This window comes from Chiroxiphia lanceolata, chromosome 3 (genome assembly GCF_009829145.1).
Source record: "Chiroxiphia lanceolata isolate bChiLan1 chromosome 3, bChiLan1.pri, whole genome shotgun sequence".
Classification (NCBI taxonomy): Eukaryota; Metazoa; Chordata; class Aves; order Passeriformes; family Pipridae; genus Chiroxiphia; species Chiroxiphia lanceolata.
This window is the reverse complement of record NC_045639.1, coordinates 58,177,913-58,203,875: the sequence shown is the minus strand read 5'-3', so window position 1 is coordinate 58,203,875 and position 25,963 is coordinate 58,177,913. Positions and strand designations below refer to the sequence as shown.

Sequence of the window (25,963 nt, the reverse complement as noted above, 5' to 3'; positions counted from 1 at the left end):
AATAAAAAAAAAAGCAGCAGACTAACACCTGCACTTTGGCTATAAAAATTCCAGAAGCGCAACTATTAGAAATCAGTGTATAGAAAGTAAGATTCATTTCTCACGCTTCCACTATATCTGAATTATCTTTACCAATGAAACACTTAAAGACCTACTCTTGCCAGATTACAGGTCTGGAGAGGCAAGTGCACATAGAGAAATTAAAGAGGCAGTTTTAACAAATTGGAAGGGAAAAAAAAAAAAAAAAATCAGTAAAAAAGATACTGCCACCAATTTATTCGCTAAAGTGTTCTGCTGATGACTAAGCTATCAAAGAATACACTTGAAACTCACTTAGTATTTATGTAAGTATGTATTTCTTAGGCTACTAAAGAAGAGCGAAAATTTCACCGTTAAAGCAAAATTCTTGCTGCACTCTCACAGGGTGGAATAAGAATCCAGGTTTATCACTGATACTGTGTGAATGTGATTCTTGTGAACATATAATCAGCATTTTGCACAACTGTTTGTACTTACACTATGACTATGTAACTACCCTTAAACACAGTTCTTATAAGAAGGCAACACAGATGTAGTAATCAGTTTATAAAAAATGCTGCTCCAAGATTTCAGGTGTGCAGAACTGTAAGTTTACTTTGGAATAAAACACAGACATAGGGGAGAATCAAAACTTTCAGTTGTACTTGACCATATATTTGGACAAAGCAGAATTACACTGCATATAACAAACAGTAAAATTTCTTAAAAGTTGTTACAAATATTTTACTTTCTACCTGTACGATCATTAACATAGTTTACTGTATCATGATTTTTTTCTAAAGGCTTAAAACAAAAACAATCCCCCTAAACTACTTTCCAACAGTAAAATTTAAGTAAAATGCTTACATTCATTTGACAACAAAAAAACATATTAAAAATGTTGTGAGGGTGGTGCAACAGCTGCTCTTTCAGCTACAACTTTCTTCCAGGGTTATTCCTGTGGAAAGAAAGAAAAGTCTTGTTGTAAACTGTTAATAACCAAAGTCCAAAACCTTTTAAAGCGATCCCCACTCGCACCCAATGACTTACAAGACAAACTGTCTAATCCGCAACCCACTGAACCATTTACCTTCTCCTCTTTGCGTCTGTCCTTTTCTTCATTATTCTCAATCGTTTCTTCTTCGTCTTCCACAATGCCATCCCCTTGATATTTGTCATGTGTCCACTTCGGACTGCTACCTGACTTTTTGAAGTTAAAACGCCCTCTGCCACGCTGGAAAGTACCACGGCCTCTTCCTCTTTTGGCCCAGTAATCCACACCATCATCTCTGTCATCGTGCTACAATAATGCCAGACAAAAAGTAAGGTTAGAACACCTCTTAAATGTACCCCTTAATGTCAGCACTCTATAGCAAATGTATAAAACAAAGTAAGTGTTAAAAAGTTCTCTTCAGATCATAGTTTATAGAATCCATTATGAACTATATTCTTACAATTCATGATGCTGTAATTAAAACCATAACACTGTTGTAAGAGCTCTTATTAGCTCTGAGTCTACTAAATGTTGTAACAAATAGCTTATCTGTCACTTATCTGTCACTTCAGTCAGAATAAAGAACTACTAGTTTTGAGGGGAAAAAATTGTTACTTTAAAAAGAAGAAGCTCTAGGAATGTACTAGGATTTTTTAAAAATAATTTGTATTTCAGTTCTTTATACTTAATAAGGAAAAATAACTGAAGGCAGTTTTCAGAAAACCCACTTCCCCAGCACAACACAGGGCAAATGAAGCTTAAACTGTTTAAATCTGACATTAACAAACAACAGCTGAGTTGGTTAATAAGCCAAACTTTGCTGTCTTGCTACCAAACCTTGTATTGTTTGTTAAGTTCTGACAATCATTCCATGCACTGCATAAAAGCTACAGACAATTATTTAATATAAAAAAGGTTTACATTTAGAATGGTGAGGTACACTTGCTTCAACATATGTTTTTTTACTTGTGATTTGGAAAGAAATCTGAACTACTAAACATATCGCACCCATATAAAGCAGTTTAATAACTACATAAAAGTAGCTAAAGGGTGTAATTTTTGTCTAAAAACATTTTTAATGAATTCAAGTGTAATAGCTACAATTAACTGTTCTAGTATTGTAGCATTTCTTAATAAATAGATTATCGTATCTCTATGTTTACAGATCAGAAAAGTTTATATATGTGTAGGAAGACAGAAAACTCCTTGTACAATCATCCAAACCAGGACTGCATTATTTCTTAGTTACCTGTTAACATATTTGTGGCAAGCTATAATGCTATAGGAGAAGGTCTAATCCTCATTACTTATTATTTTTCGATGGTGAAACAATATACTTCAAAGTTTGCACTGTTAAGGAAATCAACTGGAGTAGAGGCCACCTTTTCAGTATACTACACTACTTAAGAGTGGTTACATCAACAGTCCTCCTTTCACAATCCAGATGGGAAAAAGGCATCAAAACTATTGTGATTTTCTTATGACTATCACACTACTCAACTAAGAGCAGAAAACTGCTCATAACAAAGTCAGCCTACATACATCCACAAATACTGTCAGCTTTTCCTGATTTTCCACTTTTGCAGACTTCTTAGTCAGACATCTTAGATTCCAGATGAATTTAAGACAAAGCTCAAATGTCATAAAGACATAAATCTAGGAAAACACAGCACAAATCTTTTTGGTTTAAAGTTTGGGTTTAATAATTTTTGTCTAAGCCTGCCTTCTTCCCCACTCCTGATGAAAGTTTTGGAGATAAATTCTGTGTCAGGCCTCAGTTACTGCCAGCCTGCTGCAGAAAGATGCAAGAGAAGCAGAACTAGACACTACAACCACCCTGATATCCTCACGGTCACTGAAGTCCCTGTCCACACATGCATGCTACTTCTACACTTGTAGAAAGTTTGAAAAAACAAAAGCATGCATAAGACATTGAGTTCTCCACACCCACCAAGAAGTATTTCTTGCTTTTTGGGGTATATTCAGGATCCCATTCCTCTTCCTTCGGTCTCTTCTGAAAAGTAGTATTTGAGTTGCTGGGACCAGTATTTGTTCCAGCAAAGACTCCTCTGGCTCTTCCTCTGCCCCTAATTCGAAACTGATTAACCAAGATGTCATTTAATCCATTTACATAAAACCACAAAGAGTTCAAGTTCTCTGTTACTGAAAATACTCTTTCTGTGCTTAATTACAGTATCTGCAAGTGTAAAACCATTTTCAAATTCACATATTACCTTAAGTAATATATTCAAGCATTCACTTTGAAATAATGATTCTATTAAGCTTAATTGAAACACATTTGAATTTGGCATGTTTACCCATGACCACCAAAAAGAAACTTCCTTTGACTGCTGTTAAACCAGCAGTTTTTGTGTTGCAACAAAAGGTCAGAATAGCTTCTGAAGCTGTTCACAGACAAAAAACAAATAAGAAAACTAGACTGGAAGAGGGAGAAAACTATCAAGGGGAAGGTAGAGGTCATTTATGGAGTCAATCGTATCAGTTATGAGGAAGCGATTCTAGAATACATACTAACAATGCAGTTTTTAAAGTAGTATATCCACTCTGTGTTACTCACACATTTTTAAGAGAGACTCAGAAATGTACTTTAGGCCAAATTAAATTACAAATGAGTAAATTATTTACTCAAAAAAAATTCAACAGTATGTACTGTACAGAGTAGCAATGCTTGAAGTAAAAAAGAGTGTCTTAAAATATTCTCTATAATGTATTAGCGGTATTTTTAAACATTAGGCTAAAAAGTCTCACAGCAAAAAACCCTTTAAATCAGAATACACTAAGTAGTAATATATATACTTCCCTTACCATGTAAATACTTAGCTTGCAGAAAACATTAAATGATTTTATATCCTTCATCCAAAGGGATAGGAAAGGTTAGGCTGGGAAGATAAAAACGCTAAAACTTGCCGTTGCTACAGAACACAATTTCCATAAACAGCCTATTGCACAAAACTGCATCTTTGGAGTAACAGTACAAATACATAACCTGGAAACTAATTTACTTTGTTAGAAATAAGTATGTTTCATAAACACAGATGAAAAAATTTATATGATTAACTAACTCAAAAGAGAAGTATTATGAACAATTAAATCCCCAAAGCTCCAATACTTCTAATACAGAATTTATGCTGGACAGTTTTAAAACTACCCTGAAATCAAACAGACTGAAAAACAATCAGTAAAAAGCTCATAAGATCTATTCAATACCCTGTAGGCAAAAACCAAAAATAATTGCATGGAGAGTAATTTGTAAAGCAAGAGACTAACTGTACAAGAGAGGAAATACTACATGCTTTCTTTATTTCCAACAGCTTTACAAAACTAGGGCACAACAAACAGTATCCTGGTGGATCTGGGGGTTGGGAGAAGGATACAGAGACAAAATTATGACAGGATTAAAAAAGAAAAAAAATTATCAACATTTCCTGGTGTTAGGTCCTACGATCAGATTCCCTTAAAGAAAAACGTCTAGAATTTTCCTCATCACTGTATGAATGCCTCCCCCTACCACATCATCTCTCTCAGGTAAAGAGGTACAGGAGGTGAAATCTGCTATGGTGTTATCTTTATGTGCTTGCTTACTACAAAAAATAGAGAGTACAATCTCTGTACAAAACTCCTTTTAAACAGAACTTTTACACACAAATTTCTTCTGGAGCTGGATACTAATGACCCTGTCACTGAAAAATTCTACTTAGCCTTATTTCTGTTCATATTTGAAAACTATTCACGATGATTATGTGTGAGATGCATAGAATTAAACAGAATCGTATATCAGCAAAAGTTAGTGAAAAACCGTTGCTGATTTAACATGAAATTGACAACTTAGCTTATATTAACTGGCTGGAGAGGGGAGATGTTATGTTCTCTAAGGCTTCACAATCAAAGCATCTTATTTACTCCAAAAGCAAAGCAGTATTTACTGGAATGCAGCCACTATTAGCCTGCATTTACAAACATATTCCTACACTAGCTGGTCTGTATTTTTCAGTACTTGCCAAGCTGTATCCCTAAAGAGGAGATCTGAGTCAAGAGGTTAGCCTATTTAGATTCACCTGTTCAGAGGATTTGTTAAAAAAGCCTGTGTAAGACCACGTATGCCATTACGGAACATTAACCAGCTATTACTGCATAGTCGGAACTGGCAGTCACTAGTAATTAAATGAGTAGAAGTCTATTAAATTCCCAATTCACATCTACCTGAATTTCATATAAAATAGCATCTCTTTCACAATACGTACAATCTGGTTTTATAAAGCAGGAAGCCTTCAACCAATGAGTCTTCTTCCACTAAATCTCTTAGAGAGGAGATGGAGTTTTAAGCTCTGCTTTTGCTAATTTCTGTTTTGTTTGTGCCGTTAGCTTATACGGCTGGAAATCGTGCTGATAGTCATAATTGATGCCTACACCATCCAAGGACTTACATATTTATGCCAGAGAGATGTTACTTAGCATAACTATATAAAAATAAGAAGAAAGGAGGAAATGATGCACTTTTAGTGTTGGAAATTTAGAACTCTGAATTTTCTTCTAAGCAGCTACAGGTTTTTAGATGGATGATTCAAACCTTAAGTGTTGGTACACGCCACAAGCATTTCAAACACCCTCATATGTAATTCAAAACTTATTTTGTACACTAGTACAAACAATTCAATGTACATTTATGCTAAACAATGCATTTTAGCATTATTTAGTCTTAATTACAAGCTACATGAAGGAATTATTGTTAAAGTATGAAATTTCTCCTACCTATTATGTAAGACTATTCGACAGTTTTTCCCCAACCACATAGAACTTGCACTTTTTTCTGTGATTCATTTTGGTTTGGGGGTTTCTTTTGCTCTGTTGTTGGGGGTGGGTGTCTGGCTCAGGCTGGTTTTATGTTTTGTTTAGGGTTGTTTGGGGGTTTTTTTAAGCACTCCTTAACTTTTTCAAGGCCTCCTTTATTGATTACTAGTCTTTTCTAATGCTCCTACATTTCCCATTTAAATAATTACATTAACATGGAACCTTCAAGTTTAAGATTTTTCTGAAGACTATAATGGTCAGTGTGTCACTTTCCAAATCACAATGCTTAAACACATTCCAGACGTAAATCAATGAACATTCATGCTCACTGTGGCTAGTCCCAGCCAAAGAAACACAAAATAACAAGTATACCATCTCCTCGATACAGCTGTTTCAAGGTTGAGGTGTGATTATGTGCCATTATCTATTTGACAAGTTGCAGGCATCACACACAAAGGAGGGTAAAACCAAAAAAGTGACAGGGGAAAACCAGCAGCTGCAGGGAGTTAAGAGTTAACAGAACACAAGATTTAAACTTTACAGAACACTAAATTTTCAGATCCTGTTAGGAAATAACATAATTACACAAGAGCAAGGAATAATCAAGAAATCCTTTTTCCCAGCCTCATGCTAGGACCTCTAACAGCAAATTTACATAGCATTTAACTGCTACTAGGCACTGCTGGGAAAAAAAAGACCAGAAAAAAAGACTAGCTTTGGTATATCACATAAAAGAACTCAGGAGTAAGTCTAGTCTAATATTAAACAGTGAGACACTCCCTCATTTATCTGTCGTGAAGTTTCCATAATTTGAGGAAAGAATAAGAGAAAAACTTACAAAGGTGCCTCTTGGCCTGTTGACTCCTGCAAAACCAGAGTATTCTTTCTGTTCATGGTGGGTTTTGAACTCTTCATCTCTTTCCTTCTTGCAATCTTTTTCTTCTCGAGAACTGGATGAAGAAGAAGATGGGGAGGAAGATGGGGAGGACCTAGCACGGTCTTGATCTCTTTTTTGTTTACTGAAAAATAAAAAAATATACTATGTGCTATTTTAAACGTACTAGATAGTCTGTAACATGCTATACTAAACCATGTCTCTATATTTTATGAGAAACTAGCCCCCTTCTGGTTATAAAGTCACACGTGTTACATATTTGAGATATTAAGGCGAAGTAGAGTTCCACTTTCCAGCCTCCTCTTACACATTTAAGTGCATTAAACGTTTATTATTGCTATGAGTTGGAAAGCAGCAGTCTGCAAACTGCAAAATAGTTTTTCTAGATTCTGACACCATGAAGAGGTTCTGTTACTTTTAAGATCTGCCTTTCTTCTGAGGCAGAAAACAGAAGTTAAAGGGAAAAAAGCCCTCAAGGCAAAGTTTTACAGAAACTTTACATAGTTCAGTTTGCACACTGTTGAGAAGATATAGTATGGGCTTCCCTACGTAGATGGCTGTAGGGAATTAGCCAGTGGAAGAAAATGTGGATACCGAAGTCAGAAAGTAAATGGGAATCAGGAAGCGTAAGTAAAAATTCATTCTATATACAGTACAAAGCGGGGAAAAAAAATTCCTACAGCAAGACTCTTAGTAACCCCATAGTGGCATTAATTTGACCCAATTTACAAGACTTTAATATTCTATTCAAAGAAAGGTCATACCTGAAGTAACTCTTACCACTTCTACACAGTATCCACTGAGATATGTTAATGTTTTTTTCTTAAAACAGCCCACTGGCTTTAGACAAAAATAAAAATTCCCCTTCTCACCCATGTTAAAACCTAAGTATCAGTAAAATTCTCATACTCTGGGTGTTATGAGTTGAAAAAGTGCGGAATCAAGCATAACGAACCAAAGTTCTTACACAAACTGTTTATAGAAATGTACTGCATTGAAGTCCAACCTCCTGATGTAGCCTGGATAATAGGACAGATTAATTTGTCATTTTTTTTTTCAGTGTGTTAGCTTGCTATTCCAAAGTTTTTGTCCTCATCCACCATAAGCCGTGTAAAAGAGAGATAATACATATTTGCTGTAAAACAAATAATTTTAATTGTTTAAAATTAAATGTTCCATTATACATTGAAAATTGAAAGCAATTAAGCTTACAATTACAAAAGGCTAATTAGAAGGTATATTTCTACATAAGGACTTCAAATATTTACCTGTCATCTTTGTAAGATTTGTAATCCTTGTAATCTTTTGGAGTTTTCTCCTGCTTTCTTGACCCACTGGATTCCCTGGAACCCTTTGAGTCTCCTCGCTCTTTACTTCGTTCTTTTCTACGTCGGTCAATGTCATGACGAAGATCAGCTGAATCACACCTTAATTTTTTATCTCCCTGTAAACAAATATATATTTTGGAACAAAAATTTGAAATAAAACGTCCAGAAGAGAATCTCAGTGACAAGGGAAGTTGGGCATCAATTAAAAAAAAAAAAAAAAGATAGAATTTACCCATTTCTCAACAAACTTCAGCACACAAATTGACTTTGCCCTTTACATGCAATGGCTACATCTAAAAAAAAGAACAGCTAAGAATTTCAGTTTCAAACAAGCATTCCCATCAAGGCAATGGGATATATCTAGTTTTGGTGCATGGTTTGGGGAGATATTTACTTATTCATTTCTTCTGGTGAATTGTTTTTAAGCAGAGTACAAGCATCTTTGCAATTCAACCACACTACTCATTGACCATGTGGGTACTTCCCCCTGCCCCAACATCTGTTCTTTGTCCTTGGGCAGTAGTCAAGACACATGCAAGAAGAAAGGAAGCATGGGAGAAGACTTGACCTTATATGCCACATTATCAATCCAGCAAAATCATGCTACATAAATGAGCTTCTAGATAATATGTTTTATTCAAAGGAAAAAAAAATTCTAAATAAAAGTACTCCAGGTACTATAAATATAAATGACTTTTTTATTTTATACACAAACAGAGATGAAATTCAGATTTAAAAGGAAACAATAAATTAAGTTTAGAAGCACAGGTAGGACATTTACTTAGAACCTACTTTTTGACTTTCTTCTTTAAAGACTCTCTCTTCACCTGCTAAACGAGTATGCTTCCTCAGGGTACTTGGAGAGATGTCAATCCTCCTAAATGTAAAATAAAAGCAGTGTCTTGCCATACACATATGTGACTGTTAATGGCCTCAAACACTTCTTTTCAACAGAAAACTGAGAAGGCATTTTTGCAGTAGACAAACTTTTTGCATATAAAGCCCCACCATCAGAACACAGGAGCAGATTAAAAATTGAAAACCTTGGTTCTGTTCTGTGTAAAGTATGCTAAAAACACAAATATAGGCAGATTGATGTTTCACATTTTAAGTACAGCTTTGAAGATACAAAAAAATGTTTAATGATTTATTTCAAAAGGATCAGTATATGTAACCAGCTGAAAACCCACCCCCTCCAAGAAATCATCAGCATTATGACAGTTAGCTGTGAAGTCAAAAATACTTAACAGATAAGAAAACTTGTAGAGTTGGACACCATATCCTCACATGCAACACAAATATAGTACACTGCATCATAAAATTATAGCACATGATCAGACACTACATTTGCATGCCTACCTTCTTACCTTTTGGGTTCTCAGATTTTTCAAAAAACTGCTGTAAATTAACACACACAAAAACTAAAGTAGTATGAGATGGAACATTTCACACTGAAGAAGAAAGATGCATGTACAGGGCTTCTTTTCATCTTCAAGACATATGCCCCTCAATATTTGAGCACTGCATGTGAGAAAAGTAAATATATCCCAAATGAGATACAGAGGTAGAGAAGACATCTGTTACACAACCACAGATGAAGCCAGACTCGACTCAGATGAGTTCTCTTTTACAAAAGGGCTTTTTTTGGTATTTTGTAATTACACAAATTACCCCATACAGATTAGAAAAAATATTTTGGATTCTCAAAAGAAATATTAGCAGACATTATTTGAAACAAAAAGCATCTGCATATGTAGTTAACATATATACCTATGTATTTCTGGGCTCTTTTGTCGGGTGCTGTGTTCTTCAGTGGCTTTTTGATACGCAGTGAACCTCTCATTTAGGGTCATTCCAGCTGACTTGAAGTATTGCTCTGTTGGTTACAATAGAAAAAAACCACTGTTTCATTAGTTTAATTCAACTGACAGGTATTTTACTCCTGACAAAGGCAAGTAACAGGCAATAAACAGTACTTCCTATAAATTTATCAGGACAAGCAAATGTGGCGGCTTCCCTATTTTTCCACACTGTAACCCAAACAAAGTTAAGTGCACAGCACCACTGCAAGTCTACTATGCCATGACTGTATTACATCTAATTCAAGCATCATTTACTGATTGGACTTGCTCATTTTTAATGACATTTTCCTCTAATGAAAGAGAAAGAGCAATTTCTTAAACAGTTACTTTATACTTTGCCCACAAGAGAAAGCGAAGTTACTTAGAGAGTCATGAATACTTGCAGTAAGTACAGTTTACCATTCATCTCATCTTTAACTTAAAATAAGAGTAGGTGAAAACATTTAAGTAATGTATGCTTCAATAACTACATGAAAGACCTGACAAGTCTTTTCTTAAAGGGATACAATTTCTTGATTGGAAGTTGTGATGATAAACAATCCAAGACAATTAATACACCTATACATAGGTAAAATCATTTAAGGATCTGGCATCTTGGCAAACTTGACAACTTCTCTGACAAATTTTCTCCTTCCTTCAAAGACAGTTAAATTAGCCACAGCAAAACTCAGTTTTCAAACCAGCTCAACAAATGTGTTTAAATGTAATATAGAAATACATAAAGTCATGAGCTATGAAATGTTACATATGAAGCAAGCTATCTGCTTAACAGGTCAACATACATCTGTATCAACTTACCGCCCGGCATCCAGTATTTGTCTCATAACCAACCATTAAAACTTGAAACGGCCACTACAAGGGTAGTGCCTCAATCATAATTCCATCAAACACAGGAATTTGAGCTAGCAACTCTGTTTTTATGCCATTTTTGCCAGGAAGACAGAAGGTTCAACTTTGCCTGTTTGGCATCTGTATCTTTCAACAGCTATTTTACTTTTGTAACATGGATTTTGCCATTTCAAAACACATTCCAGGACCTAGTTACAATGAAAAAGAAAACATCACTGGGCATTTTCAGCTCTACATCAATAAAGAGCTGTTCAGACTGGTTGCATCACACCAATAATGAACATAACTTCAGTTGTTAAAAATGTTACTAAAAATCTGATCACAGACCATAGTAAATATGAAACTTAAAGAGATGTTCTGCTTTCAAAAGCAACCATAACTGTACATATTCTAATAACTTGATTATATAGGCTGTTAAGCTGTTATATTTACCAGATATTTAACAAGCAAAAGTTTATAGAAAAATTCTATTCTGTGATCAACATGTGAGAGTTTCAGAAGTAGTATTTTCACCTACAGCTACATATGCACCGTATAAGCAAAGACTTAGAGAAGCTCTCACTGGATTGAGCCTTAAATTTCTTCACACAGCAATAAAATAAGATACTTTTACAACAAACCATTATACTCTAAACAGGTGTCCCAATATTGGTCTTTTATCTAATACATTATCATAATCCATTATTGTTGACTATTACCTTCTTCTTTATAAGTAATTCAAAATGCAGGAAATCATTTGCCTTTAGTAATCTGAATTATGCCAACCAAGTATTTTTAACGTCAGCGCATATTTCCAGCACATAAATCTTAGCAATTTTAAAATCTAACACATCTTAAAAACAATGCTTGGACACAGATTCACTGAAACTGGCCACCTAACTAAGCATTTCCACATTACCCCTTAGTATGATGATGTGGTAAAATTACTTTCACTAGCTCCGTATTATCTCAGTTATATTTAACACAAAAACAAGACAACGACCCAGTGAAATAAAGCAAATGCTATACAAAAAAGCATTTGAAGAACTCTCTAGATATCCTCACTGGATTTTAGGAATTATCTATTTTCCCATCAAAAAAACTTAAGAGGATATATGACCAAAATGAAATATATCTACGTTGATGGTCTAGGTTTGGGTTTCAGTGGTTTTGGTGGGGGACTTTCGTTGTTCTGATTGGTTTGCTGAGGGGTTTTTTTGGCGTTGGTATTAAACAGCCACTACTGTTAAAACAGAAATTGATTAGTGAGTAACTCATTTAACAGAGGTTTATTTAGCCACCGCCAAATTTCTTTTAAGTGAAATTCCTGACAATGCTGTCAAATAGGAATAAAATGAAATATCACCATGGATTTTAGCATCATTTAGAACACATTTTTTTCTAAATCTTACTAAGAGAAAGACCCCCTTCTAATAAGAACCTGGAAATGACCTCTATGGTGCTCCAAAAGGAATGACATTGTATTTACAGTACTAAAGACATCTGTCAACCCACAGCGCACCACTTAATATAAATTGTGTATTAGAGTCATCAAAATAAAATTAAATAAGAAAAAATTGACTAACGTAGTATGTTTAAACTACACTAGAAAACTTTATATGCTACCTACATTCAAAAATTTATCCAGAAACATAGTATAACTGCTACTATACTCTACACTGCTTGCGTTTTTTCTGATACTAGTGTCTGTGGCTATTGTTTTTCTAGTTGTTTTTATGCATACCTTAAAAGGAAGAAAGTCTGGCTAAATCAACATTAAAAGAGGGCTGAAATCTTCCCATACTAGAAACAGCAAATAGGCTTAAACAAGTGGTCAGACATGTATCCCCATACGATAAACTAACTACATACCTTTGACATGATGAACCAAGGACACAATGTGCTGAATAAATGACTCTGAGGTGCTTTTGCTGGCCTGTGGCAACTTAATGTGGTCAAAGATGGATCGGAACTCTTGCTCCTTCTTGATGGAATGAACAAGTGTGCTAGCAAGCAGCCTGTCTTTAGTCAAGGAAGCAGGTCTAAAATGCATCAACAACAGAAAAGAGACACACAAAAAGAAACCAATAGTTTAAATAAAGATGAACAATACTGCAGACAAATGGAGAACCACACTGTAAAGTGGAATAATTTACCTATTGGAATCATCAAGAGGTACTGGTGCCATTTTGAGTTTAACTTCAGGACGATGGGAGTCACTGGCTATCATTTTGATCCTAAGTGGGCTCTCCTCTCTGAAGGTGGATTTTTCTCTCGCATCCAGATTCTTGTGTAGAGGGGGACTGTAATCAAAGAGTTCTTTGAGCTTTTCAGACTTTACCTGCTCAGGTGACTGAGTTTCTTTCTTCATCATTAGCCTCTCAGAACTCTTGTCTTCTTCCTTGTGCTTATCTTTTGTTGCACTAGGCCTTTCCACTACATAGCCAGTCTCTTTAAGCTTATAACTTTTCTCATCTCTAAATCCATCGCTCTCTCTATTGCCCTTGATTGATATTTTAGATTTGTATTTGGTTCCTTCCTCCTCAGCATTCCGGTGAGATGCAGTAGGAAAATTTTTACCCTGATCTGCCAGGACAGACTTTCTGAACTGTCTGTAATCCTCTGTCTCCTCTGTGTCCTCCCCTTCAGAGTCATTAAACTTTTCTTTCCCAGTCTCTTTATCAATGAAAAAATCTAAAGTTTCCTGTTCCTCCCATTCCCTTTCTCCCTCTGTCCTCCCTTTTTCTGATCCTCTCTCCTTCTGGGCCTCCTTCTCCCTGGTATTACCCCTATCAAGCAGGTATACTCTAGACTCTTCATCTGTGTACCTGTGGATAGCAAAGAAGAGACTCGTAACTCTGGATTGCATTCATTCCAGTTCACTTGCATTCCTCTTTCGTGTCAATCCCACACCAAGATGATGATGAAAATACATTCCTCCGAGCAATTAACTGTAGCATGCAATGCTTCGCACACCATTAACACTGTATCCACTGTCCTTTATGCACTACTGGAGGCATCTGAGGAGACTACCTAGAAATCTTCTGCTAGAGTTTATAAGAAAGCTAGTGGCTTTTTTTTCTTAATCAGTGCCCATTTTCACATTCTCTTATACTACTCATTTTTTCCATCAAATTCACATGAAGTTTGAGAATTCAGACTACAATTCATTTTTGTATTTCTTTTACCGAAAAAGTTAAAGGAGTACCACAAAAACGTGAACAATTTTCAAGATCCCGCATATTTCTAATTCCAGAATCTGAAACAGGCTTAGCAGGGAACCTTTAGAAGGCAGCTCTCCTAAATACAGAACCACACTTACCAGTTGTTTCACACACTGCCTTATCTATACACTATTTTCACACAGGTGAAAATTCCATCTAATACATTCACCAACTCCAATACACCTAATCCAAGGGAAGTCATATTTTTGATCTTCTAAGCAGTAATTTTTTTACATAATAAATCACTGACTGGACAAATTCTTTTAAAAGCCTACAGTCAAGCCTATATAGCATAGTCACAACTACTCTCTGTAACACATTTTATAAGAAATCCACTGAAGTACTAGTCACATTAGAAAGGAACAGTCTAATATCAGTAAGATTTTTACAACTTTCAAAAATTACTACTATATCAAACATTTCAAGAACGAATTGAAGAATTTTACATTCACTGGAAAATATACACTGAAGTTCCTTCACATCAACAGAATTATGTTCCAAGAATACCAAGACCAACTCTCTTTGATAAGTAATGCATGTCAAGACAAAGTTGTCATATTGCACCACACAATTAGCAATCAGTGCTGTTTATGTTAACATGAAGAAACCATTGCAAAACATCAGCATTTTTTTAGTTCCAGAAGATCTGCATTTCGAACTATATCAACCATTAAAATTTTGAAATACCTGAAGAGAATTCACTATCAAACAAGCAAGTCTGATGCACTATTCCAATTAAGATTTTTCTTAACAGCAAAAAATTGAGTACAAGAAAATACACCCTGAAGGAAAAGCACAAACCCATTTTTCCTCAAGGATACATATCCCTATCTTCACTAGCCAGCAGCCAAGATCCTGAAGCATCTTAGTACACACGTTTCAAGCTCAGGTCCAACCAGACTAATAGTACTAGTGTTCCAAATCGCCTTTTTCAATGTATAGTGACGATCTTGGCAAAATTCTAACTTTTTAAGAGGCAACATTAAGCTTATAATTTAATTCTTACCTTTTCATAAACTTTCCACCTTTTGCAGCTTCCTGTTCGCCACCCTCAGGATAAAATGACCGCACTCGAGCTTCCTCACGGGGGGCACTCTGTGATGGGATTGTCTTTGCAGGGCTTCTTCTTGAAGGGATATGATGCAATGGGCTATTCTGAGAAGGGCTATAACGGCTAGAACCATTTCCAAGAGAACCAGAGCCAGACCTCTCAGGACTATGCTGAATGGAATGGGAATGTTGAGGTGTGTCCTTTGCTGAGTGGGCTGTGCTAAGCAAAGGGGCATCAGAGCAAGATGAACTCTGACTAGGTGGGGTGGCAATAGAAGGACTATGGGGTGACCTTGGACTGTTATCGTATGCTGAAAGGCCAGGCCAAATGTCGCCAGAAGCTGCCGCTGATTTGTTAAAATCGTCAAGAGACTCTGATGGGTCATGTTCAAATGTATCTTTCTGTTCATCTTGTGATTTATTTTTCAAGGGGCTATCTTGCAAAGGAGCCCCTTCAGTTTTCTTTGCCTGCTTTTCCAGAGACGCACGTCTTTTGGAAGAGACAGGTGATTTGCTGTATGGGGATGAAGAACGAGATGAAGAGGACCTCGGGGACCTGGAAGATCTGTAAGATCGACGAGATCTGCTCCGGGACCTCTGGGAAGACACAGACCTTCGTTTTGGACTTCTGGAACGTGAACGGCCACGTCTAGGGCTTCTGGAGTGTCTTCGGTTCCAGACAGGCCTATAACCTCCACGATGGTATCTACCACCTCCTCCTTGATAATACCCTCTACCTCTTCCTCTGTAACCATAGGGACGTCTCATTCCTCTATTATTTCTGTAATCTCTGCGATAATCTCTAGAATAAACACGATCCCTGCTGCGAGATCGTGAATACGTCCTTGACCGAGACCTAGAACTAAAATTAAAAAGCAAACATTAAAATCTGACAATTGGAAAACCAAAAAGAAGTGCCTTGACACTAAATGCTAGATTCCTCGAATGCAGTCAGAATGCTAAAGGATGCGGACTAACGGTCTTACAGTAACTTCTACAATCTCTATTTATTATTTCCATAATATATTTATTGTAATAAGCATGTTTATACTTCTAAGGACTGTGAAACTCTGCATCACATGATTAAGACGTTACCAGCCCCAGTGGCCTGCCCTGCCATTTTATTAGATTATCACCACTCTGGAACATGGCATTCAGTCTCTCAGCCACCTTGGTTCACAGCCTGGAACATGAAGTTACATGACCCCCAATTTCATATGCCAGCCTGTGGATAGCAGCTGATGAGGCAGTAAACATTCAACTGACCCACTTCTTTTACGGGAGATGGTAAAGTCCACTAGTAAGAAAGATGAGCAAAAGGCTGGAGGCAACTGAGAAGACAAGGTACAGCAAAGTTTATCTACTGAAGCCATAAGTTACTTCAGATATGAAAAGTGGAATGAGAAATACAGAACAAATTACAGAGGAAGAGACTGGACAAAGAAAAGATCTTATGAAGGGGAACGGAAGAATCAAAAGTGCCACAAATCACAAAGAACCATTCGCATTCTGAAATTATCTTGAGATACATGAAAATGGAAAAAAAACCCCAATTATTAAACAAAGTAACGAAAATTACATTCAAAGCATAGCTTGCCTACTGCCTAAAACGAAATAAGATCCCAGGCTCACTTTTGCCACAGCATCATGCAACTGAAAAACGTTTTCCAGACAAAACCTAATATACCAAACTACCTTTTCATGCAGTGTGACATCAACTTACCTGTATCTCTTTTTCCTTGAATGTGATCTGGATCTTGACCTAGAGCTGGACTGAGATCTGGACTTTGATCTTGAAGAATGTGATCTAGAGTTAGATCGACCCATTTTTCTCAGTAGATATACTCCTTCCCAAAAGGAAAAGCAATGAGGGCAGGGGGAAAAAATGAAAGCAACTATTTAGAGTTCATCTAAATGATATAAATGATACAAATGAACAAAATTTGTATATACTAAAATGACAGTATTAGAAAGAAATATAGCATTTGCTAAATGAAAGAACTTTGGAGACAGTATGAGTACATTTATCAGTAAATTAAAAGCTCAACCACATTTTAAAGAATCTAACATTACTGCAGTGCACACACTTTGTCTGAAAGTATAAAGTATAACAGTAAAAGGTTTTCCAGCTTTAACTGCAAGCTGATCCTGTAGAAGAGAAGAAGAAACAGAAAAAACCCCAAACCATTTCTCCAAAGACACGAAGAACATAACTCTGGACATTCTGATGTAAGTTAAACATAAGTCTTGCTATTGTGCAGTTTGTAGTTTCCTTGCATTTCCAATGCACTATTCCTTCTCTGGAAGGAGTTTAAACCCCACTACAATGTACCTTTTACATAAGGAAAGAAAAAGCCCTGAAGTATTCTGTCCAGCAGTTATTAAGTTTGAGCCACAGGTACTATTTCTCTTTAACCACATGTACTAAAGCTAATCGCTCTAATCCGATTTTCCACTAGTCAAGATGCTCACCCTGCATCTTTTTAGGTTAACTTTGCTTTTTAATCTGTAAGTAAAATGCATGGCCAACTTAAAGATTTTAACAACTAGTTAAATAATATGGCTTGCCACAAAATTCAACGTGCTTCAGCACAAAGTAAGCTATGAAAACTACAATTGGTTATAAAGCCATGAGACCTAAAAGGAAACAAATAATAAACTATCATTTCTTCTTACATACAGTCACAGTAAATATTTAGAATTAATGCTAACCATAAAAAAATACACACCTTTTCTTTTTCTTTTCAGATCAGTGGCTAAAAATCCCCAATTTAATTAATAAAAACTTTGACCCATTACCATTTTCTTTTGAAATTGCCCAGCTTTAAAAAAAAAAAAAAAGGGGTCACATTAGACAATCTGAATATGAACTATTAACAAGTAACTACATATTTTCAGGCCTTTGAATTCTAAATAATCATCATTGTTTAATAATAATTAAAACAGAAATGGAAAGAAACAAACATATAGCTTTTGTGTTGCAAACAGGCTTTAAAATCTAAAATTACTGAATTAAAAATACAAGCTCAACACAGCAAGGTACTTTATATAACCTGTCTTGTTACCTGGGTGATACTTTAATTATGCAAAGACAAAAACAATGTCAGATTTTAAGTTAATAAAATTTCAGAGATTTTAGACACATCTAAGAGAACCCAAAAGAAAAAAGCAGACCAACCCTTTCCCCTATCAGCTGGTTCCTCCTGCCCCACATGACTTTCCCCACAAGTCTGCATGGCCCCAGAGGTGCAATCTCACCTGAAACTAACCCAGCAAAACTTTTTAACCTCAACTAGCTTTACATGTAACTCAGAAAAAACTATTTACCTTGGTGGAGAATATGTTGAATGCTGTTTTTTTATGGGCTCATTTTCACTAAAAAGCAAATTTGCATAACCTATACTCAGAAGATGGTTTCTAGTTCATTGTGTTCAATTAAACTCACAGAAAATGGGTTATAATCTTTATGCTCAATACTCACAGGTAACATAAATTTAGAGCTTTTAAAGTGTTGTAAGACATGATGCATGCCAATTTTCCAAGGGTGATAGAAAAACTGATTTTTTTTTCTATTACAAGTAACTTTCAAACCAAACATCAGACGGACAATGTTTATAATATAACCCAATCTCAGCTTTAAATAAATGTATTATTATTTTCCCTGTGCTCAACAGTAACATTTATACATTTTGCATTCTATGTATGACAAGTATAGTTGATCTTTACAAGAGATAGACTAATTTATAAAGTTTCAGATATTGTAGCTTCTTCTTGCAATCATAAATTTTAGGAAAACAAAAGTAGTTTTAATTTTCAATAGTTGGGTTCAATCAGAACAGTTAAAAACAGAATTCATCTTACCTCAAACTGTTAGTTGGTGCCAACGAAGCAATTATTTCAAAACTCCCTATTTGTGCTTTCAGCAATACAGGTTCCTATAGAACAGAAAATGAGACTGTCAGAGACATGAACGTTCACTAAAGGAGAGGTAATACCTTTTGTTTAAAGGGGTTCAAACATTAACCTGTTTATCATGAAAAGACAACACATAAGAAATAGCAAATTTACTCTTGGAAGGGCAGTGAAGCTGCATGCTAAGATTGGAGCAGGTCAAGAGTCAGCCACTGACAAGTGGCAAATCCTACTCCCCTTGCACACGTGACCACTCCTCCTTCGGCCTTGTTTGCTGGGCTGTGTAACACATTATCTTCCCCTTACAACAGCCCTGACATCATCCTTCAGGTCCTTCAGTGACCAAGCTCTTGATACCCACAAACCACTTCCACATAAATAGGTTATCAAAGTGGCTTAATGAAGTGCCAAACTGAGCTGGATTATGGAGTAAATAAAAGCATGCAGCCAGAAAGAGGGGAGTAAAAAGGACAAACTGTTAGACCAATTTTAAATCTAACACGTAGCTCTGCACTTCACTGGAGCTACCATATTGGAAAGAAAATCAACTGGGATGAGGACTTAGGCCAACAGTGAAAGTTTTATCTTTAGGTTTCTCTTGGACCATTTATAGAAACATTATTATACCTTCTTGTTTAAAATGCAAACATATATGATTTTACCTAAACAGCCAACGACTTCAAAAACTAGTTCTTTTAAGGTTATACAGAAACAAAGCATAATTGTAATAACAAAACCAGTCTCAAATGTATGAATTTTTCACTGGACTCAGCTTTTAACTACCTTTAAGCCTTAAGACTACGTACATTTGCAATTTGGCTCAACATTAAACAAACTTTTCAATTCCACTAAAGCAAGAAAATAGGAAATTTGTCCCAGTTCAATACAGACAGGATGGGTCTCCCAGAAACTACATCTCAACAATTTATTCATTAAATCCAAAGACGTGAGACATCCAGCGCTCCTAAAATGACACTTTCACACTTGTTCACAGACATTTTCCTCATCTAAAAGAAGAAATGTAGCACTCGTGTTCATAAACACTGCTTTCAAAAGTCCACTTACCATTCACTAGTAGTGACCAAGATATTTCCAATTTCTACAAAATATATGCTTTATTAAGATTAAGTTTTTACTTCTCATCATCAGCAAGCATGAGTCTCTGAAGGAGCACAGTAGTGTATCGGATCATTTCAGATTTTGTCTAGACAAAAGGCGAGATGGTATTAGCTAGTAAAGGTCAACGAAGGCATTCAGAAGTCTACTACAGAAAAAGTAATACAAACTTCAAATTCAGTCCAAGATTTTAAATGAATACTTAAATAATATATATTTCTGACTTTAACTGGTGTTAGCTTAAATACAAATCCTAATTTAGACAAGTCTTTAGATCCTGGGGATATAGAACAAGATAGTTACTTCACCTTTAAAACCTCTAAGCAGAAGACAAGATCGCATACTCTGGTAGTCAGTTCCACATAACTCAAACTCCTGCAGTCAGTTCCACAGAGTTTTAGGAATTTTCCCTAACAACTGACAAAGCAAAAAGTATCCACTTTTTTTTTTTTTTAATTAAACAAGACATTGGATTTACTACATCCAACCCCAGCAGCTAAAATATATTTGCTACCCTTTTCCCAAATATTTTTTTTGTAAGAAGAATATGGATATAACAACATTTGAAAGAAAAAGAGCTTTGAATAGAAAACCTTAACTATTGAATAAAAACCACTCAACTATGTGCAGCTTTTGTTCCCATTTAATTGTAATGGGTAAAACCCTGACAGACAACACCCACTTATCCAAACAATGTTTATATTAAAAAAAATAAAAAATTGAACAGACTAGATTGCTGGTGAATTTTTTAGTCTGTGTAAATGTTCTCATAATATGCAAGAATCTCAAATTTTATTAACCTCTACTAAAGCTTATTTAGAAACAATAATGGTTATAGAAATATGTAGGAAAACAGCTCCTTTTTAACAGTAGGCTTCTATATGCTGCATACTTTCACAGAAAAACTATGCATTCCTCAGAACATCACAACTCCAACATACTGTTTCAACAGCATCAAATGAAATTATCCACAGCCTCTTCCTGTAGACTCTCATGCAACCCGTAGTGGCTACACTATGCCGAGTAAGGGCATCAGTACTCAAGGCCAAGGAAAAAGAGGTCCTAAGCATCATATGTTGCTATGCAAGAGCAGCTGCCCCTCTCACTTCAGCGAATGATGCTTTCCTCGGGACTAGTCTCAGAAAGAGACACACAGCCTGCCAGAGGTGCACATTAACAAGGTGACACAAGAGGAAATTACTAACACCAGAGTTTTTTAAGAGGAACACGACTGCAAGGAACATGGTCTATGCCTGAAACACCAGGGCTGTAATCCCCACACTTTTGGCAACTCAAGCTTCTTTTTTCCTTGCTTTCCACCCTAAACAGTAGAAAGGTGACACTTAACTCTGAGTCATTTCACTTCCATGTTAAAAAAAATCTGGATTTTACAAAGGAAGCTGCTAAAGCTCCACAGTACTTTAAATCAGAATACGTTGGCTCTGCTAGTTTAAAGAAACAGTCCCATCTCTCCCATCCTGTGTTTCCTCACATTCCTGATGATCTCCTTTATGCCAGTACAAGTATTTCTGCAAGCACATACTAGATTACTTTCAATACAAATTATTTTTTCTGATATGACTCATTACACAGCCCCCCAAACATCTGGACCAACACAAGGAAGTTGAAATAGCAGCCAGACAGGACTGCTTCTTTTGGCAGCACCACAGTCTTAAAGCTTCCCTGAAACCAGCCTGGCATAGCCTTCAGAAACAATAACCTTGGCATTTAAGCTTTTTAACAGTACTTGCAAGCAGCTTTAAAAAAAAAAAAAAAAAAAAAAAAAGAAAAGAAAAAACCCACACACACAAAGCCCCTACCAAAACAAACACACACCCACAAAAAATTAAAACCAACAAAACCAAACATTCCCAAACAACCAAACCTAAACACAGAAACCATGACTTTTTTGAAAATTGGCCAGTTCATCACCTGTCAGATATTGAGTCACATTCAAAAAATATTTCTTTATGAAATAACAACAGGATCTGTGTCTTAAATTAGTCTTGGTCAGCAAGTGTAACCATTAAGCAAAAACAAAATATTCACCAGAATACCACAAGCAAGACAATAATGAGGAAGCAACACTGTTAGCATTTGCTATTTTTAATAAAAAAATTAAAAGGACAAGGAAAATTGTTTCCAACTCCTTCTAAACATTATTTTCCAGAGTCTTTACTGCACCACTGATGTTGAAATTTTCTCAGAGTACACAAACTGTAGATACAACACATCTCTTAAGCCATTTTACAAGTTACACACCACACGTAAGTTTAAGACATTTTAGGACAGTTATACCCACTTACACTAGCAAAACACTGCTTCCTCTTAGCTTCGCTATTTTAGCTATCCTTCGTTTATAGTTATTTAGTAGTCTGTATTTCTCTTGCTTAAGCATAACTTGAGAGCTGTCAGGAAGATTTAAATCCAAATCTTATTAAAGTAATTCACAAGCTGTTTCCAAAATGCATGTTCATTCAGAGATTCAGGCTTCAAAAGACATGGGGATTATACAATCACGACAAAACAAAAGGGGATAGGACAGTCTACTAGAAATCCCATAGAACTTTTAGTATTCTCTCATAATACACATACTGAATTACAGAAAGTCTTAATGAGACAGCACTGTAAGTCATCTATTCAGCGTGTGCACATCTGCCGTGCTTTCTTATCCACTCTTTACCTCTCCCCTCCCTTTTCTTTCAATGTCCCCAAAAACAAACGTAGCAGCGGCACATTACACATAAGAACAGAATGCATTTCATAGTGACAGTGCTACTCAGATCATCAAGGACTTAGATTCCTACAAATACTAAAATTCCATGGCAAATTTGCCCAAACTATCTTGGAAGGTAGAAATAAGATCTGGGAAGCGTTATTCTCCCTGTTTCATATGCTGGAAACACAATGGAAACAGTAAAACATACTAAAGCCTTTTTTCTCCAAAATTAATTCATTTCTTTATAGAAAACAATACAAAATACTTGTAAAATAAGTCAAAAGACAGCAACCTAGTAAGAGCAAAATCACCTCTGCAAAATACCGTCATATGATTGTTAGCTGTTCTTTTATGTAATACTACTGGCAAACAAAAGCAGATTTCTCCTCTAACTAAAAAACACAGAAAGCAAAGTGACTTTTTAAAAGAAATTTCTCAATACACAAAAATAAATTAGCATGCCTTTAGACACGTGTTCTTTTGGATAGCCTTTCTGGTTTTTTGGTGGTGTTTTTTTTGTGTGTGTGAGTTTTAAACACAGTGTTTTCATATGCCCTTACACAGTGGTTTCCACAATCTCTGTGATGAAGTACGAGCATGCTGCTGCAGAAAAGGCAACTGTCCCTTCCTCATTTGTTTCAAGACTGATACCACAGCTTGGTGGGCTGCAGCAGTGACCTGATCCAGAAAAAAAACTACTCTGGACAAAAGCTGACTTTTCAGGTCTCCCAGATTCCATTTACCACAAGGCTGCAGGGAGGCCAGTGACAGCACAGTGAACACCGGTGCACTTATTCAGAATACCTCTGGGAGAGACTCTGACAAACAGAACACAGTTGTAACCTGAAGGCTTACTTTCCTCATTAGCTTCCTTCACCTATCCCCTCTGTAAACAATCCCTAAATGTTCTCTGGCATTCCTCAAACCCCTACATCACTATCTCTCCTTGACAACCAGACTGAATATAATCCATTCAAATACCTGCACCCTAGATCCAAACAACTCCCTGCTGATCTTTTCCAAATTTCTACAACCACTCCGAGTTTTCTGCGTGTGCAATGGAAACAGGCCCTTCTCCATGGTACATGATCCTCCCTACTTTCCCCCTTCCCCCAAGGAAGAATTCCCTCAGCAACAGCCTTCACCTGTGGCCTCCACAGAGGAGGGCCCACTAAAGTCTTGGCCAGGAGAGAGGCAGTTACCAACAGATGTAACACACTGAACCTCGTCCTGCCATTCAGCACAGCCTGTCACTCAACATCAAAAGCGAGGAGTGGGAGGATGCAATTCCTACCCTCCATGCCACAAGAAGCTGCATGCTTGGAGCACACATCAGTGCCAGAGCCTTTATCCTCTTATTTTCCCTACTTTTGTCCAAAACAACGTGATTATCGGAGAGGAAAATGAGGAGGAAAGGGGAGAAAGACAACAGCTAGACAGCATTTTCCTGGAACCCCACGTTCTTTAATCAATCCCTCCCACACCAAGAACAACTACTCTAAGTGATGTTTTTATATATTTACAATATGCCAGCCATTGCTCAAGCAGTGACTACTTGCAGCGTCAAGAGCACCTTTGTTTTGCATGCCCTCGGGCCTTTCTGTATAATAAAATTTAACTGCTGCAGTGAAGGTAAAACTTTGATCTCCGAGATAAACAAGTGACTTGGTAAAGGATCACCATGACACAGAAAGCAAGAAACTGATTCTCACAAAATTAAAGGTGAAAAGTAGAGAGGTTACAAAGCAGAAGAGAAATAATGGATAAGATCCTGCAACTACAGGCACACTACATTGTGATCAACACTGGGAACACAATAGCACCCTTCAGCAAGGGGCTGAAACCCACTCCTGCCCCTCACGGGGCTTTGCGAGCATCTGTAAGCAGAGCAGGGAAGGCGCGGGGTGTTTCAGGCACCAAAGCCTGAACCACAGCCATGCCCGAAGGGAAGTTCCTCCATCGACCGTAAAGGCTGATCCAATACCGGGAAGCATCCTTTCTCCCCAGCACCGTTTCCCTCCTCGGCGTCACACCCGCGAGAATAACGGGGAAATTTAACACTCCCATAATCTGTGCTGCACAGCCACATCCCCTCGGGCCTTCCCGCCTCCCACAGGAGGCCCAGAGCCAAAGGCCGCACTCCCGAGGCGAGGCCCGACGGTGCCGGACGCTCTCTCGCCACACCCCCGCCTCGCGGGGCCTCCAGGGACCAGCTACAAGGAAGATCAGTCTCCGCTTCCCGCCGCCCCTTCCCCCTTCTACCTTCGGTTCCCGGGGCGCCGTCCAGGCGCGGGGAGGAGCGACGCCGGCTCGGCCCGGCTCCCGCGGGAAGCGGCGGCCCGCGGCAGGGCGGTGACGGCGCTTGCCCGTTCCTGTCCCGGTCCTGGGGTCTGGCCCGGGATAATCGGGATAATGGCTGCGGAGCGCCGAGGTCACGCGGCAGGGGAGGGCGGGACGGCGCGGCGCGCGGACACCGCGCGGCCCGGGAGGGGGAAGGGAGGCGGGAGGAGGCGCGGGGGGGGCGGGGCCGGGCTGGGCCCCCCTCAGGCTTCCCCCGCCATCTTCCCTCCAACCCGGGGCCACCGCCCTGCCGAACCTTCTCGCGGCCCCTTCGCCTCCCTCACCTGGCGGGCGGAACTCCCTGCAGCCCCGCTCCCCTATGGCAGCCGCGCGGCCATTTTCCGTCGGGCCGAAGGAAGAGACACGGGGCCCGCGGAGAAACAGAGGAGCCACCATAGGGAGCGGGGCGGGCGTCGCGTCACTTCCGCTCCGGGCGGGGAAGAGCCGGCCCCGCGCTCAGCGCCCGGGAGCCATCTTGGTTTCGGGTGCCCGTCCTTAAGCAAGATGGGGGAGGGCGGCTGCCCACCCCCGTCCCCGCTGTGTCCCTGCCCAACGCCGGGGACTCCGCGCCCGGCCCGCCGCCCTCTCGCACCGTCCCGCACCGCGGCAAATAAAAGCTGTCGCCTTTTGCATTCTCGTTTTCCGAAGAGGCGCGGGGGGCTGGGCCGCGCTGGCCGTTGCCTGGTTACCTGTGGGGCGGGGTGCGCATCCATGCACGGGAGTGTCTTGGAAGCGCTTGTGCGTGGAGCGGAGCCAAGCCAGCGGCTTTTCATCCAGCGGCATTGGCAGCCGGTGCTCCTTGCGCTGGTAGGGAGATGGCGGTGCCGCGGCGCTTCACTGCAGCAGCTTTGCAGCAGATGGGCGCCCG

General features: G+C 38.1%; 2 protein-coding genes and 1 long non-coding RNA gene across 14 annotated transcripts in view; 2 read left to right on the top strand and 1 right to left on the bottom strand.

The window, feature by feature from the left end:
• Positions 1 to 16,545, top strand: part of LOC116783963 — a 19,171-nt gene extending 2,626 nt beyond the window's left edge. The window contains exon 3 of the long non-coding RNA XR_004355903.1: positions 15,489 to 16,545. This is a non-coding gene — a long non-coding RNA (uncharacterized LOC116783963). The remainder of the gene's footprint in view (positions 1 to 15,488) is intronic.
• On the bottom strand, positions 607 to 25,963 carry BCLAF1 (BCL2 associated transcription factor 1). Of its 10 annotated transcripts, none has more exons than XM_032682035.1 (14): positions 25,380 to 25,512; positions 19,986 to 20,124; positions 18,870 to 18,943; positions 16,732 to 16,855; positions 14,965 to 15,870; positions 12,891 to 13,562; positions 12,607 to 12,776; positions 9,815 to 9,920; positions 8,837 to 8,921; positions 7,985 to 8,160; positions 6,660 to 6,840; positions 2,964 to 3,110; positions 1,109 to 1,318; positions 607 to 976 (listed from the first exon to the last, which is right to left on the bottom strand). In XM_032682035.1, the coding sequence occupies exons 4-14, from the start codon at positions 16,833 to 16,835 to the stop codon at positions 971 to 973; spliced, it is 2,763 nt and encodes a 920-aa protein (XP_032537926.1). In that variant the 5' UTR covers positions 16,836 to 16,855; positions 18,870 to 18,943; positions 19,986 to 20,124; positions 25,380 to 25,512; the 3' UTR covers positions 607 to 970. The 10 variants fall into 10 exon arrangements, 9 of the variants coding, with proteins under 9 accessions (XP_032537926.1, XP_032537925.1, XP_032537933.1 ...); XM_032682034.1 differs by lacking the exon at positions 25,380 to 25,512 and adding an exon at positions 25,018 to 25,098; XM_032682042.1 differs by lacking the exon at positions 25,380 to 25,512 and adding an exon at positions 25,018 to 25,098 and having other exon boundaries at positions 12,891 to 13,037.
• LOC116783961 (vacuolar protein 8-like) overlaps positions 25,812 to 25,963 on the top strand; it is a 35,516-nt gene continuing 35,364 nt past the window's right edge. For all 3 annotated transcript variants that reach the window (XM_032682058.1, XM_032682057.1, XM_032682059.1), the window contains exon 1: positions 25,812 to 25,902. The gene's annotated coding sequence lies outside the window, so the exon portion shown is untranslated. The remainder of the gene's footprint in view (positions 25,903 to 25,963) is intronic.